This window comes from Mastigoproctus giganteus, chromosome 5 (genome assembly GCF_048544385.1).
Source record: "Mastigoproctus giganteus isolate SK-2022 chromosome 5, ASM4854438v1, whole genome shotgun sequence".
NCBI classification, from domain to species: domain Eukaryota; kingdom Metazoa; phylum Arthropoda; class Arachnida; order Uropygi; family Thelyphonidae; genus Mastigoproctus; species Mastigoproctus giganteus.
In genome coordinates, this window is record NC_143579.1 from 171878162 (window position 1) to 171895257 (window position 17096).

At 36.6% G+C, this 17096-nt stretch overlaps 1 protein-coding gene across 1 annotated transcript in view; it reads right to left on the minus strand.

Annotated features, from left to right (window-relative positions):
• Positions 1-1065: 1065 nt before the first annotated feature.
• LOC150085845 (14-3-3 protein epsilon) overlaps positions 1066-17096 on the minus strand; it is a 103619-nt gene continuing 87588 nt past the window's right edge. The window contains exon 5 of the mRNA XM_090374267.1: positions 1066-2645. Within this exon, the coding sequence (XP_090230393.1) occupies positions 2593-2645 (53 nt within the window). The 3' untranslated portion in view covers positions 1066-2592. The remainder of the gene's footprint in view (positions 2646-17096) is intronic.

The window sequence follows — 17096 nt, forward strand, 5'->3', positions numbered from 1 at the left end:
GGTGAAGACACTGCAGATTCAGAGAGAAAAAGAAAAGCAATTATCGATAAACAGAGGCGGACTGGGTCAAAAATTCTTACCCGGGAAAATTTATAGTGGCCTCATACTATGGTTTATGGCCAAAATCACACTGGCCCACGGGGTTTCCCCGGTAAGGCTTATGGCCAGTCCGCCTCTGTCGATAGAGGAAAAAAATATGAAATTGTGAAACGCTTTGAGCGAAATGAAAGACCATGTGATATTGCACGTACTACAGGCCTAAATGAAGCAACGGCGAAAAGCACATGACAATTGCAAACTTGACAGGTTGAAAATTGAAAAGGGCTCAATTGTAAAGGGCTTAAAAATTTTAGAAAACAGACTCCAACGAAGAACGCGTTATAGCTACAAAGCAAGGAATAAAAAAATTATTAGCTTGCTACGAAGAAATTCTGCGTGGAAAAAAAGAACGCGCTGTGTCGTCAGACGAATTTGTTAATTTTATGAAGCCATCGACATCGAAATAACTTTTTAACGTAAGTCATTTGTTTTTTTAATACATATTTTGTATTAATATGTATAAAGAACTGCAATTTTATTAATATTTTTTTTCTAAACTAGTGTTTTTGTTAGTCCTTGGTCCCAATTAAGCAAAATTTATATGTATTTATATGCAAAGTTGTACCCCGACTTACGCGAATTCGACTTACGCGATTTTCGTCGGACCCACCTATCGCGTAACTTCGGGGTATTACTGTACATGGAAAAATTAAATTTATCTTTGCACTACAAATACAAAGAAAATACCTTAACATTACATTGTTTTTCATATTCCACATGTTAAATGAAACAAACCAACACACCTTACAACTAAATTGTAAAAAAAAAAAAAAAAAAACTTTCCCTTAAATTTGAATTTAATTGCAGAGCTCTAGGGTGTATGTGAGAACATTAGAATCCAGAAAGGTGGCAGGTATGGACACAATACTATAATTTTAAAAATTACTGCCTTGCCTCAAGTGGTCTATTCCAGACCACATGGATGAAGTAATGTTAATATTCTAAAGTGAGCAGTTAAATGAGACATTTTTATTGGCTACTGAAAACAGTATTTATTTCCATAAGAATACACAGCAGAACTGGATTACAGTACACCAACACAGAGAGCCAGTAAAAGAAAGCCAAGGTTTGTTCATAAAGTAGCAACTGCTGATGCTATGTACCAAATGTTCCTCATATTTTAATTACAATCACGTTCACTAAGTTAGTTAGTTTATGGCTACTTGAGCTTTCATCTAACATCTGCACACACTCACACAAATGCACACACATTCACTCACTCACTCACAACCAATGCAATTTTTCAACTAGGATTTCTATATATGTATTTTATAAAATTTTAAGTTAGAAATCGTGGTTAGCATGTTCTGAAAGCATCTGAGTTTTATACAAGTAACAGGAAAATTAAATGTGAAGATAGTATACATAAAAAGGAATCACAACAAGAAAGAAAACCTACAGTTCCATAATCCTCAGAAAAAAATATACATTCAGTAAAAACATTTGACAATTAGGGAATTTTAAAGCTATACTGGTATTTTAGCAAACCATTAGCATAAAATGCAATCATTACAAAATTTCTTGGAATATCATGGACTCACAAACATCAAATGGACTTTACACGCACTTAACCATACGAACTCCACGCATACAACATGAAGTTATGATCACACAGTGGGTCACCTTTCGCGGATAGTTATGACTGTCAAACTTGAAATACAAATATAGAAACTTGACAACCTTACTGGTTTTAGAAACAAAAACTCTAGAGATATCATTTGTCACATTCTTTTGTTCCCAATATTTTATTTAACAAGGAAGGACAGAAGCAACAAACATTCTGTAGCTTCATTGATGTCCAAGCTCATCCTGAGCACTTCTAGCAATAGAGAACTTCTGACCAAGGCTGCTCAGAAGTTACTTTTGTGTGAATTAAGAATACGCAACATATGATCGTAGCTAATCATACGTGTACAAATGCTAAACCAGTGTCAAAAGTATAATTAAATTACACACGAATTGGAATGAAGTAGAGGAGAGAGGGAAAAAAAAAAAAAAAAATTGGATACTTTATAATGGTTATTGGTCCTATAGCTGCAACTTGTTTTTCCCCCCAATTTTTAATCTTATAATATTCCTATACACCTATCACATTCTTTGCATCTACAACTCTGTATGTAAAACAAAACCACATTCACCTCTGGCTTTCATAAGCACATAGATTCCTGATCTAGAGATTCACATATAAATTACTTTAAAATGTATAATGCTTCCTATTGTAAACTAAACTTAGATTTAAACTGTTTGATTTAGTCCATTTGCTGAGTACATGGTTTGAAGAAACATATGAAATTTTGGAAACACCAAAAACAGATGACTGTCAAAAAACCATTAAATACTAAGCTGCAAGTGCGTTGGTAGCCAGGGTACTAGAATAATGTGACATGTAATACAAGATATTCACAAGATGAGCAAAGGAGAACTCTATAGGGCAACCAATACAAACAGTCTGTGTCACATTTACTGGGATGTTAAACAGTGAACTTGAAAAATTTAGGAAACATCTTGATCTTCAACATCTTGTACTTGTTCTTTCTGTTCTTCTCCTATAGAACAAAAAGGAAAGTATTAGTTTGTACAGAATAGATATCAACATTGTGATAAGCTTTGCTGAAGCTTTTGAAAGTGTATATATAATATGATCTGCTGTTAAATTACAAATTTTTCTGTTTATACTCTGGCATGACAACCAAGTCAGTAGAGTTTACAATAAATCGTCAATACAAATGTTTATCGTATTTAGTAGTCACGGGTTTGAACCCCAGTCCACTCAAGGAACGCGTGCAATGCACTCTCGCTCCTGACCACTGGGCTACATCATATAGATGTAAAATGTCAAGTACAATCCTTACACTTAATGTGGTGGAACTATATTTATTCACTAACTAGAAAAATTTAACAAATAAGTAGAGTTGCAACTGGACTTTTTCTAATACACCAAAATTTTAAATATAACTAGCAATTATTTCTTTCCCTCTATTAAAACCTTGATACAGCAAGGCAGTTTCCACTCACACTCCTCACATACACTCCTCTCTTCATTCACAAAGGGATTGTTACAAAACTTTAGTATGTAAAACAAATTCATTTACCAATTAAAAGTATATCTGCATGCTTCATTCTTTCATCAGAAGCTAGCAAGCAGGAGGAAAATGATTTTTTCACTCAGATTTTTTGGTCAAAATAGGCAAAATAAATGGGACCTCTTCGTAAAGTTTTTTTTTTTTTTTTTGGAAAAAGCAGGTTTTTTAAAAATTACAGGATGCACTATAAATTTAGACAACATATAGTAGTCTATATTAAAATACAGACAGATTCTGTATTTTAAGTACCATATATTTTAAGTACCATTATCAGTACCATATTCTTTCAAACATTAGCCTACTCATTTCTGTTTCTGCACCTATTCAGAGTTTTCTGACTGAATGTGGATTTCACTTTGGAGTGTCTGTTAAACATCAACTGATTATGATTAGTTCAAGAAAGATACCATCAAAGACCAACTTCTTCATAAATACAACTCTTGAAAAAGTTTCTGCTGAGTCAAAATTCTCTTTTTAACAACAGCACCATTGTTTAGACTTTGATGTCAGAAATCTTTTGCACCTTCAAGCAATTGACCAATATACTATATTGGACTGCCTCGATATGGCAACAAACTCAGTAATATGCTTAACAGTCAGCTAAATCTTTCACTGGCATTTCTTCTACTATTTCTTCTGTTTCCGAACATTGTGGCAATGAACACTCTGAAGCCGACATTGCCATTTCTTCTCCTATTATTTCTGTTTCTGAACATCATGGTGATGGACAGCCTGAATAGCACCCATCTTCACATACCTTTAATGGCAACATAAGAATACGATAGAGCAAAGTATCAGCATGTTATCATTTAGACTTCAGTAAGAAATGCCTTCAAATGCAGATATTTAATTAGTGTGCAAAGTCTGATATCCCCATTTTTTAATTGCCAAATTGGGGATTTAGCTTTCAAAAATTCCTACAAAAACACTATTGTTGGAATAGTGATATGGTTTTACATAAGGATATACTATCAAATGATAGTTCATATAAATATTTCAGGATCATAATAATACAGCCAGCTCATTCTATAGATAAAACATTAAAGCACCATATATAGGAGTGAGAAATACAACTGGCATCTACTTACTGCCACTGAACACACTACACATTCTAAATGAAACTTCATTTAAAAATACAAATTTTTCAACTGTAGTAGCATTTAAAAAATATACAAATTGTCCCTCTTTCCCAGTTTACTACCACTAGCAATCAGCACAGGTGGACTCGGCATTACTTAAATAAAGGTTTCTTTCATTAATTTGTACCTTCTGTAAAGAACCACTTAGAGAAAGTAAACTTACCTGAAAAGGCTATTCCCTTTCTGGATAATTCTGTTTCTCTTTTACATCAATTATGATGAACTTGTGAAGAATGGGCTATATAAAGGTCATGTTTTCACAACCAAATGTAATGTCCTTGAATTAGCCTGTGAATAAAAGGGTTCTAGAATGTCTAAAGTGATGGAGGAAGTGAAAAATTTGAGGTTGATTAAGGTAAAAAACAGAAGACAGGAATATAGGACATAGAATCATTAAAAGTCACTGAGGTCCACTAGATGTTTACAAGATAGTATGGGTAGCATGGAACGAAATTCCAAGTTCAAATTTAACTTTGGTCCAAAGTTGAACACAGGAATGAAAGTCCTGAAGAAGTTTATTAACTGATTTCTGGAAAACTGAAGGTGGTTGTTGTTGGATTTTTTTTTGGCACAAATACAACTTTAGCCATATTGCACCTATCTATTAGTATTATGTGACAATGACGTTTCTTAATTATGGTTTATTATCTGGTTAAAATATCCTATTAGTTTTAAATAAGTAAATATATTTTCAATGATGGAGTTATCGCCTAGGATTTGTGATAAAGTCAGGGAGTCCTGAATATTTATAGGGAGATGGAAGGCTGATTGTCGCACCATGTGGTATTGTGGACATTCTATGAGGAAATGTTTTACAGTGAGTTGACAACATTGAAGACATCTGGAGGATTTGATTTAGTGAGTAAGTACAGGTGTGTGAGACGAGTATGTCCAATGTGCAGTCTGGTTAAAATGACTTCAAGCCGATTCTTACAAAGACTTGAATTCGATGGCCGAAGTTCATGTTTTATTTGAAACAGTTTGTTTGGTTCATTTTGCCACATTTGTGACCACTGAGTGTGGAGAATTTGTTTTATGATAGGTCTGTAATCAGAATGTGGAACTTTGTAAAGCCTTAAGTTTGTATTTGTAGGATTCTTTGCTACTCGATCAGCACTTTCATTACCTTCAATGCCTGCATGTCCTTGGATCCAACAGAAATTTACTTGCACTCTTGTTTTTGAGCTTCACAAGATGAGCTTATATCTGGTAAAGAACAGGATGTGATGGAGTCTGCTTTTGTTGGATAAAATGTATTGTGCACAGTAAAATCTGTGTATATGAGATGTTTCAGAAGATTAGAGGATGCAACGTATTTAAAGGCCATTAGTAGGGTGAACAGCTCAGCAGAATAGCTACTGCATTGGTTTGGGAGTTGCTGTGAGATAAGTGTGTGGAAGGACCACTGCAGCACCAACTTGGTTATCTGTTTTAGAGCCGTCTGTATATATTTGAAGATATTCAGTGAACTGTGATGGGGCTGCATGCATTTGTTTTATGTTAACATTTGCTTGAGTGCTTTTTACCCACTGCTGAAAATAAGTGTCATAATTAGGCGTTAAAGAGCGCCATGGTGGAATACTTATGCTATTATCCTCGTGAATGTTGTCAAAGCTTACGCCCCATTTTGAAACTATTTCTTTCAGTCGTATTCCAGCTGGTTTATTGCTGTAGAGGATCTCCCACTGTGGACGGAAGAGATACTGCCAATTAGGATGATGAGGAAGACTTTGGATTTTAATAGCAGTTTAATAATAGCATTTGCCTCTGGAGATCTAGTGAAGGCTCGTGGGTCTCTACATATAAGCTTTGTTTTTTTTTTTTTTTTTTTTTGTTGGCGCATCTGCTTCTGTGGCCATATTGCACCTACCAAGGTTTTTGCAGTACTTTGATCCAAGCCCGAGGCGGGAATCGAACCCGCGACCTTTGGGTTGCCGGGCAGGTACTTTACCCACTCGGCTAGCCCGGTCGGCATAAGCTTTGTACATGTGATGTTCTGTATGCCCCTAAGGAAATTCATAAGGCACTATGATGTATGGAATCAAGCCATTTGATGACACTTGGTCTACATGAGTTATACACAGGGGCTCCATAGTCTAGTCTTGATCTAATTATTGCACAGTATAGGTGAAGTAGTGTGAACCGATCAGCTCCCAGATGCAGTGTACTTTATAGCAGAAAGAACTGAGAATATTTTGTTTTTTAAACAGGTTGTTCGGAGGCATTTGACATGTTCCAGAAAGTTTAAGTTTTTTTTTTTATCGAGAATCAGGCCAAGGAAACGTATACTATTTTCTAAAGGTATCAGCTGGTTTTCTAGTCTTATTTCTGGATCTGGGTACATTTTTTGCTTTCTACAGAAATGTATGGCCATTGTTTTTTGTCCACAATTTATTTTTTTTCACTGCACCTTGTAATTGCCTTTCAATCATGTTCATGTTTTGTGAATGGCATGAGATAGTAACATCATCTGCATAAAGGAATGTTTCAACTATTATTGGCAAGTCTTTTGTAATAGAATTTATTTTGATTGCAAACAAAGTTGCACTCAGCACTGAACCCTGAGGAACTCCTTCCTGAGTATGTTTGTGACAGATTGTTTTGATATTTTACTTGGAAGGTTCTGAGCTTCAGAATTTTTTTTTTTTTTTTTTTTACCAAGATTGGTAAGTGGCCTTGCAAACAGATATTGTGGAGGTCATTCAGAATGCCATATCGCCAGGTAGTGTCAAAGGCCTTTTCTATGTCAAGACTGATCATAATTAGATGCTTAATTTTTACAAAAGCCGTGTTGGTTTATGTTAAGTACATTATGTTTCCAAGAACCAGGTTAATCGGTTGTTAACCATTCTCTCAAAGGTTTTCCCAAGGAAACTTGTTAGAGCTATTGGTTGATAATTTGTGGGGATCGTATGATCTTTGCCAGGTTTAGGAAAGGTAGGAGTTTGGATAGTAGTTTTCCACAAATTCTATTGTATAGAATAAGTAATGGTTTTGGAGATTTTTAAGTTTTTGGATCATTTCATAGTGAACTCCATCAGGTCCTGCTGCACTCTTTCTAGACTTAGCCAGAGCTTTTTGCAATTCTTCTATGTTGAAAGGCTGATTATATGGGAGTTGTTGGCTGTTATTAAAGTTTAGTCTGTATTTTTCAGCTACAGTTTTTGTTTTCTGAAAGGACGGGATATATGCTGATATATTTGCAAAAGTAGTTACAAGTATGTTTGCAATTTCCTTGGAGTTAGTGATCTCCTGTCCATTCCAGATTATTAGTGGAGTTGGAACCGAAAGAAATTTCCCATTTAGTTTTCTGATTTTGTTCCATATGACATGGGTATCTGTATTTTTGTTAATTGTGGAGGCAAAACATATCCATGATTCCTTTCTACTTCTACGCTGGGTATATCTGGCTCTGGCTTTTTTTAAAATTTGAGGTTGGTGGAGATGGGATACTTTCGGAAGAGATTCCAAGCCTTATTCATTCTTCTCTCACTCTCTCCCGGCTATACTGCATTCTTCATTCCACCGTGCTGTGGCATGTTTATGATATTTTTCAGATGACAGAGGTACTGTAGCTTCAGCTGCTATTAAAATTTGGTTCGTGACATGAGCTATAGCATTGTCTATAGGCTGAGTGGTGATTATTTGTTCAACTATTGCTGCAATTGTTTTATATTTTGTCCAGTCAGCTTTATGGAATCGCCATCTTTTTTGGCCATCGTGATGTGCAACGTCATTTGTTAATATTTTGCAGACCACAGGGAAACGGTTGCCATTAAGAGGATTGTTCATTCAATCAGTGGATATAGGACAGGAGAACATATGGAAATGTCGATGCAGAGTCTGTTCCAGTGGGCAAATGGATGTCTCAACTCCAGTATTAAGGAGTGAGATTTTGCTCTGCCAATAATTTTTCAATCATTTTAGCACATTTGTCTTGGTGGCGAGATCCCCACATGGGGGATGGTGTCCATTTAAATCTCCCATGATACAGACCGGAGGTGATAGCCGGGTTACTAATGCTTCTAGATCTGAATACGCATACTCTTGATTTGGGGGAAGGTAAAGTGAAACCAGTGAGAATGTAAACTGGACTGAGACTCTTACTGCAACTGCTTCCAAAGATGTCTGGAGTTGGAGGCGTTTACATGGAATTCTGGAGTCGATTAAAATTGCCACTCCGCAATGAGCTCTTGTCTATAGGTGCCGTAACGGTTCACTGCTGTGTTTACTTGTGGAGTTAGGTTAGTTTCTTGAAGACAAACACCTACCGGATGATATTTATCAATTAGGTCGCGAACGTCATCAATGTTACTGTGGAAACCTAGACAATTCCACTGTATTATTGTGCACACTGTATTGCTTTGTATTTGTCTTTTTACGAGTGGGGGTCTGCTTGGATCGCTCAGGTTTTCTCTCTTTTCTGGGGAAAAATGGACGAACTTCCAGCTCTTCCTTGGTATGTATCTCTAAGATTGGTTCCTCTGAGACTTTTTTTTTCATATATGTATTCATATGATCATGGACAGAGTTTGTCATCTGTATCTGTCTTTATCTGTATTTGTGGTTGGCTGTTACGTGGAAGGAGTGTTTGGCAGAATTGTAACAGGTGTATTGATGACTTGACTGGAAGCTGGTGTTGAGAGTGATTTTGCTGATGGAGCTAGAATTGAGAGAGCCCAATCAGATAGAGATGTTGGGCAGAACTGTAACGTTAGTTTGAAACACAGTGGTAGTAACAGCAGTTATCTGTTTATGCTGTTGAACAGTTGCTGCATATGAGCGTGTTACTGCAATTGGTGATATGTTTATTTGCTTCTAGATAGGAAACTTAATGCTCGGTTTTCTACTTCTGAATAATTTTCTTTTTTCCACGTTTCAGTCTTTAGAGTAAGCAAAATGATTGCCTCTGCAGTTTGGACACTGTAAAGAGTGTGCAGAACATTCAGTATGGATATGATCTTTAGATCCACATGAAGCACATACAGCAGTCCCTCGACATACTGCCTGTGAATGCCCAAATTTCTGACATTTATATCCAGCCTTCAAGCATCCAGCCTTTACAGCAGTTGGTGGATTTGGCAAGTTGAACATTAGTATGATGTTTCTGGTTGGAAGTAATGAACCATCCTTTTTAATTAGGATTCTTTTAACTTAAATAACATTTTGGTCTGAGTTCTTGTTTAATTTCTTACTCGGATACATGTAGAAGATCACACTCAGTTATAACTCCTTTAGAATAGTTTAAAGTGGCATGAGGTGACACTCCTATGGGAGTTCCTCCAAGTGTTTTCAATTTAAGTAACTTCTCAGAGTGCTTGTGTTGGGTTGTTTCAACAACCTGATTTTACCCTGCAAACCATTTTTGGTGAGCCAGCAGCATTCTCTAAACATTTCTGAATCAGAAAAGAGAGCTTGCTGACTGGCTGGTCAGTCAAGGAATGTATTGTAAGGAAGTGAGGCCAAATATTCTGGTCTGTATCCTTCCTTTGTCTCTTAGCATAGGAAGGGTTGTGATCTTCCTGCTCTCTAGAATGTGTTGGGGCATTATTCCCACAAGAGTCAGTATTGGTATAGTCCATTTTTTGCTCCTTTCAGTCCTTGGCAGATTAACTTTTCTGCCAAGATTTCCGGCCCTGCCACGGGGAGGCAGGAGCAGTGCCTGGCGTGACCAAGCGAGAAGTAATAGGGGTTAGTAATAAACTATGAGAAAAAAAGAAAGGTGGCTTGCCTTCCTTGCTCTGTACAAGAACTTTTGTAGCAAGAGCGGTTATGAAATAAATAGATTTCTTAACGACAGGAAAGTAAAATAACTGTAAATCACTTTTGGAAATCACACTGGAAGTACAGAGAAATCACTGTCACAATCACTTGGCACCCAGGGCCAAAAAAAAAAAAAAAAAAAAAAAAAAAACTGAAGGTTTCAAAGGTTTACAGAAAGGAGATATACAATTGATTCAATGTTTTCCAAAAAAAAATGGCAGTGGCGATCTGTCAGAAAATGAAATTCTGGATGATGCAGAAATCATACACACTGTGATGGAAACAGATGGATTCAAAATATGATCAGATTGAATCAAATCTAAAAATTTCTCACGTAGTAGCCAAATATAGCCTACATAGAGCTCAACATAATACTGAACATCCTGACTCATTGAGTAAAATTTTTTTCAGCAGTCTGTACTTGTTAATAGGAACACTTTTTTTTTTTACAGGGATGTGATATACAGAGGGTCCTCGATATACGTCATTTTGCATACGCGTTGATTAATTAAGAACAGTAAACTCTATATACATTGCATATATTCACACATCGTTTGAACAGAAACATACATGTATATTTCCCTCGAATCTTCTCTTTCTCCTTCTGTATTTAAATTCATAACTAAACACTGTATATAAAATGTAAAAATATATATAGTGTGTATCAAAACATAAGTACAGTAATAAGTAAGCATTAAATATTTAATACAACAAATAAATTTTACAAAGCTGTATAGCCATTACTATATACTATACTGTACTGTAAATCATAATTTTAGATAATATATAATGAAATAAAAATGTAAATAATAAATAAATAGTAAATTCTAGAAAGTAAACAACAGAACTTAAACAATGCACAGTAGGTCCATGATGTCACACAGCACTGCTTGTGTACCCACAATGTCCAGCTCCAGGTTGTTTTTGTGACTGAAGAGCCACTGTGAATATATATCCAAAAATATTTCACTAATCCATCATGAGTAGAAAATATTCAAGAAAGTTGCCTAGTTAGTGAAGTGAAAAGGCAACATAATGTGACTTTAGATGTTAAAATAGAAGTGATTAAGCAAAGTAGAAGTGGTGAGAGAGCTGTTGATATCGCTCAGTGTCTTGACTTACTGCCAACAAGTGTGTACAATTATCAAAAATGCAGGGGAGATAGTGAGCAAAGTAGAGTATATAAACCAACATTCTAACAATTAAAACTTCCAGCCAGAGGAGTAGCATTATGGAAAAAATGGAGAAGTTGCATTCAACTTAGCTTGAAGATTTGCACAAGCAAAATACTCCAGTAAGTTTTGCTCTTATTCGGGAGAAGGCCCTCAAGCCTTTATGATTTTTTTTAAACATGAGGTAGAGTGTTCAGCTTCAGCAAGCGAAACTTGTAGTGCGAGTTGTGGCTGGTTTCATAGGTTTCAATCCCATTATGGATTTAAAAATGTGAGAATAGAAGGTGAGGCAGCAAGTGCAGACAATGAAGAGGCATCTGCATTGACTTTGTCTAGGATTGTAGAGGAAGGTCATGACAAGACAAGTTTTTAACATGGATGAAACTGGCATCTACTGGAAGAGAATGCCATCCAAAATGTACATGAAACGCCATCCATGAAAAAAGTGCTCACGGTTTAAGGCCTCCAAAGACCACTTAACATTTTGCTTGTTGTGATGCAAATGGCAGAAAAAAAAGGCTTAAGCCACTACTCATGTATCAGTGTGAGAATCCTAGGGCCATGAAAAATATGAAATCTCTCCTCCCTATGATCTGGAAATCCCAGCAAAAGGCTTGGATTACAAAGCAAATCTTCCGTGACTGGTTTGTAGAAAGTCTTGTCCCTGAACTAAAACTTATTGCCAACACGAAAATTTGTCATATAAGATTCTTCTGTTGTTGGATAATGCCCCAGCCCATGACATCGACTTTAAAGCTTTGTGTCCAAACCTCAAAGTTGTGTTTCTGCCACCACCACCACGAACTACAGTAATTCAGCCTATGGACCAAGGTGTCAGAGCAAATTTTAAAGTTTACTGTTTAAGAACATTTAGAAAGCTAATTCATGAGACTGATCTGATGGTGAAGGAAAACCAACTGTTCAGGAGTTTTGGAAGATCTTTTAACATCAGGGATGCAGTGTACATTATTGATGAGGCATGGAATGAAGTGACAGACATATGAACAGTGTTTGGAAGAACATTTGTCCTGAAGCTGTGCATGACTTCACTGGTTTTGAAACTTTGAAGAAGTTCGTGGGAAGCTGGTGTCTTTGCCAAAGACACCAGCTCTTGACAAGGAGGATGTTAAAGAACTGCTTGAGTCACACCTGCAGTCCTTAACTAATGAAGAATTGACTGAACTGAATAGGCAGGCATTTGATGAAGAGACGGTGGAAGAAGAAGAAGACAGTCCCAACAGAAGAAAACAGCTTAACAACAAAGAATCTTAGGCATGTTTTTAACCTTGCTGATGAATTAACAGACATTCTGCAGAGTTGTGATCACCTGCCTGATTTCTGCTAAGGTAACACACAACTCATAAATGATAGTTTGTCTTGCTATCGTGAGATTTATGACGCAAAGATTTGTGGTGGCAAGCAGATGAAGTTAGACTCCGTCAAGAAAAAAGTCAGAGAACCTCAAAGCTAGTCACAGAAGCAACAGGAACTTCAGCTACAGTTGAAGTAACTTCAAGTGCTGAGGAAGAGCAATTGTAATAGGAATAATAAAAAATTTATTTAAGTTTTATTAATAATTTCGGTGTATTTTCTAATTATTTAGCAATTACAATAAAATAAGTATTTCCTATTCATATACATCTCCATATAAATTCAAATTTTTTAGTTGGTCTGGAATCCATCTCCCACATAATTGAACACTAGTTCAATCGGATATTGATGTCCGATACATGTTGCTTCGTTATAAGTCATGCTTTTTAGGAACACAACTACAACAGATATCAAGAACCCCCTGTACTTGAAAAGAAGGAATGCAAGAATAGTTACTGATATCGAAGCAGTGTTAGGTGGGTCAGAAAGCCACTAGCTTGAAAAATACAGACTGATTAAAGTATCTTTTCGCAAATGCTGACTACAATGACAACAGACAGTTTTAAATTCTACGCAGTGGGACTAACTGATGAAGTTGCCAACAGCCAATTCTAAATGGGAAGCATTCAGGGATGTTACCGTAGAATCTATCCTAGGCTTTTTATACCAAGAAATAGAGTTCAGGGCATAGACCTAAATGGATGACAGATGAAGTGATGAGATTGTGGAAGTGAAAAAAAAAAAATGCATGGGACACAAATTCAGGAGATACAAATGCCTAAAGTAGATATAAACTAGGCTGCAATCAAGTCACAAAGGAGTCAGGCAAGCTGAATCAGATTACAAGAAATCGACAAAGAATGCAAAGACTTGTTTAGACTGGTCCACTATATATGAATGGATTAACAGTTGATTCTATTCAGACTGCTAACAAACTGAATGGGTATTTTAACCGTGGAGAGTTAAACAATTTTGTGATAACTGAGAGTGAAGTACAGGAGAAAGTGAAGCTAAACAACAACAAAAAAGACATCTGGGGTAGACAGGATTTATCCAGTAAGCAAATCTTTAACCATGATTATGAGAAAATCCACAGATTCAGGGGAAGTCCCTATGGGCTGGAGATCTACAAATATATCCTCAATTCACAAAGGGAGACACGAATAATTATAGACCTGTTTAGTTTGACTTCGGTTACAGCAGTGATAATGAAGTCACTAGTTAAGGAATTACTGGAGGACTCGACAGGAATGCAGTCTATACTAGAGAGGAATGCAGTTTTACTGCAGTCACAGCATAGATTTGTTAAGGGGAAATTTTGTCAGAAAAATATGGTTGGATACCGTGACATAGCAAAGGGAATGGATGCAAAGAATAATTTTGATATCATATCCTTAGATTTCAGAAAGGCTTTTGAAAGCCTTTCTGAAAGGCTTTCAAAAAAGCCTTTCATGGCTTTTTTGGATGACCGAGTGGAAGGATGGTGGTTATCAATTGGTACTGCTCTTCTTGGATTTATGTTATTATCGGAGTCCTGCAGGGTTCAGTTTCGGGCCCACTGTTTTCTATATTTATTAATGATATTGATGAAAGCATATTCAGGCTTCATGTCTAAGCTTGCATGTGAAACAAAGGTTGGCTAGGTGGTTACTCACAGTAATCAGGGTATGTTACTGTAACAAGATCTAAACAAATACAAGTTACTTCAACACCAGTAGCAATAATCCTAGAGTACTAACCAGCCATGTGGTATCACACTCAGGGTGAAGAAAACAAAAGAGATCTAGAGGTAATTGTGCAATCAGATATAAAATTTTTTGAGCACCACAGATGAACTCTGCCAGGAGAGTTCATGGGGATTTTGTCAATGATGTACAGGAATTTTGCCAGTAGAGATAAGGTGATAATTCCATTCTACAAGGCCACATCTTGAGTACTGCATAGAGATGTTAATCTGATGGAATGGGTGCAGAGTAGAGCAACAAGATTGGAGGAGGACAAAAGGGTACTCTTTTACCCTTTTTACCCAGAAAAGGCTTCAGTTATGCAAATTGCAGCGTCTGGAGAGTAGACACCTATGAGATCTAACTGTAGTGTTTAAGGCCTTGAATGGATAGAGTAAGCTCAATGCTGATGGAATCTTCTCTTGCCTAGACTACACACAAGTGGGCATAAATTCAAATTAAGAAAAAATGGTTGCAGGTTGAATGTGCAGAAATTTGTTTTCTGTCAAAGGGTGGGTGGTTGATTGATGGAACAAACTCATATCTGGTGTTGTGGAGGTAGGTAGTTTGAATAAATACAAGGATGATTTTTTTTTTTTTTCTGATGCTCTATAAACTTGCTTTCTTGCATTATTTGCCACTACTACTATCCAGTTATATTAGGAGCAGCAGCTAAAGAGGTATGCAAACCCTTCACCATAATTATCAGAGCATTTGTGGATTCAGGAAAAGTTCCAATAGAGTGGAGATGTAAAAATGTCTCTTATTCACAAAGGAGGATCAAAGAGCAATGAGAGTATTATAAACTTGTAAGCTTGACTTCTGTTCCAGGGAAATGACTAAGTTAGTGATTAAATATACAGTGAAACTTCTCCTAACGGACATCTCTCTACAACGGAGATTTTCAAATTCCCCAACTCGTCTATTGGTTTTAACGTGTTTGCAAGCTTCTGTATCTAGCGGACATTCTCTGTAACGGACGCGGACAGGCAATCTGCACTGTTTCGTTCAGATTAGCACTTAATTTGATCTCACCATAACGGACAGCAGGCGAGCTTTCGGCCCTTTTTCTAGGAAATTTTCTTCCACGTATTGCCTCAATCGTCTGTTTATTTTCTATTTCCGATTCTCTGAATTTTATCAAGGTTTACGCCGCGGTTCTAAACCCTTTTTCAAGAATTTTAAGGCACGTGTAAAACTCCTGATGAATTCTGTGTGTGCGGGGGGGAGAGGGGGGGATATGGTCGGCCTTTCGTCTTTTCAGTTTCGGTTTTCAGTTTTGTTCAGTGTCGTGTGAAGTGCACAATGTCTTCTTGTAAACATTTAACTTTAAAAGATAAAGTCGAACTCATTAATGCGTATGATCGGCAAAAAAATAGTGTTCGCACTCTCGCTGCGAAATTCAAAATCGGGAAGACACAGGTAAGCGACATCCTAAAGGGAAAAAATGACCTGCTCAAACAATTTTGGCAACACGGAAATGATCAGGTTCAAAAATCATTCCCGAAAACTGTTGGACTTCAAACTGACAATGTTACATATGAGTGGTTTTGTCGCAAACGTGCTAAAAAAAAACTTCCCATTAATGGGCCTATTATTAAGGAAAAGGCTTTGGAGGTTGCGAAATCTATGGGAGTAAATGAGTTCAAAGCTTCTGTGGGATGGCTAGACAAGTTCAAAACTCGGCATAAAATTTCTTGGAAAACCGTAAGTGGTGAAGGTGGATCTGTTGATACTGGGGTTGTAACAGAGTGGACCGTCAAATTGGAAGATTTATGTAGTGATTTTGAAGCTAAGAATATTTACAACTGTGACAAAATGGTTGTTTTTTTTAAAGCTCTTCCTAAAAAAAACAACGAGTCTAAAAAACGAAAAGTGCCAGGGCGGAAAAATTTTTAAGGAACGCTTGACTGTACTATTGTGTACAAATATGCTGGGAGACTTTGAACAACCTCTTGTTATAGGAAAACCACAAAATCCTCGTTGTTTCAAGGGCATAAAGTTGAATCTTTTGAATGTTGACTGGAAGTCTAATAAAAAAGCGTGGATGACACGAGGTATCATGAGCAAATGGATAAATCACTTTAACCAAAACATGATTCGTCAAAACAGAAAAATTATTCTTTTCATGGATAATGCTGCGTCTCACCCGCACACTGAATTGTCCAACATTCAAATCTTTTTTCTGCCACCAAACACATCTGCAGAGTGTCAGCCCTTGGATCAAGGGATAATAAAAAATTTTAAACTTCACTACAGAAAATGTGTTTTAAAACATCTCATTGCAAACATGAATGATGTAACGTGCGAGTGATCTTGCAAAGAAAATCAGCATCCTAGATGCGATTCAATGGATTTCCTCTTCAGTAAACGATTAGAAAACAAACTGTCGTGAACTGTTTTTAAAGTCTGGCTTCTCAAACGCAAAAATTGAAGTTGTGAACAGCAATGTGGAGCACCAAGAAGAACAAGAACTTCATCTATTGATAATGTACAATACTTCAGCTACAAAGATATAGACTCTAACCTCACTGCAGAAGATGGTGCTATAGATATCAACGACATTATCATCGATATTTTTCAAGAAGTTCCTCATGAGGATGAAGAAATGGAAGGAGGTCATTATGTCGAAGAACATATTAACGACAAACCACCGACGAAAATAGAAGCGCTCATACAAATCAATCGTTTAAAAATGTTTTTCGCCGCTGAAGTATCTTACTAAAGGACTTTCGACGGTTTCTT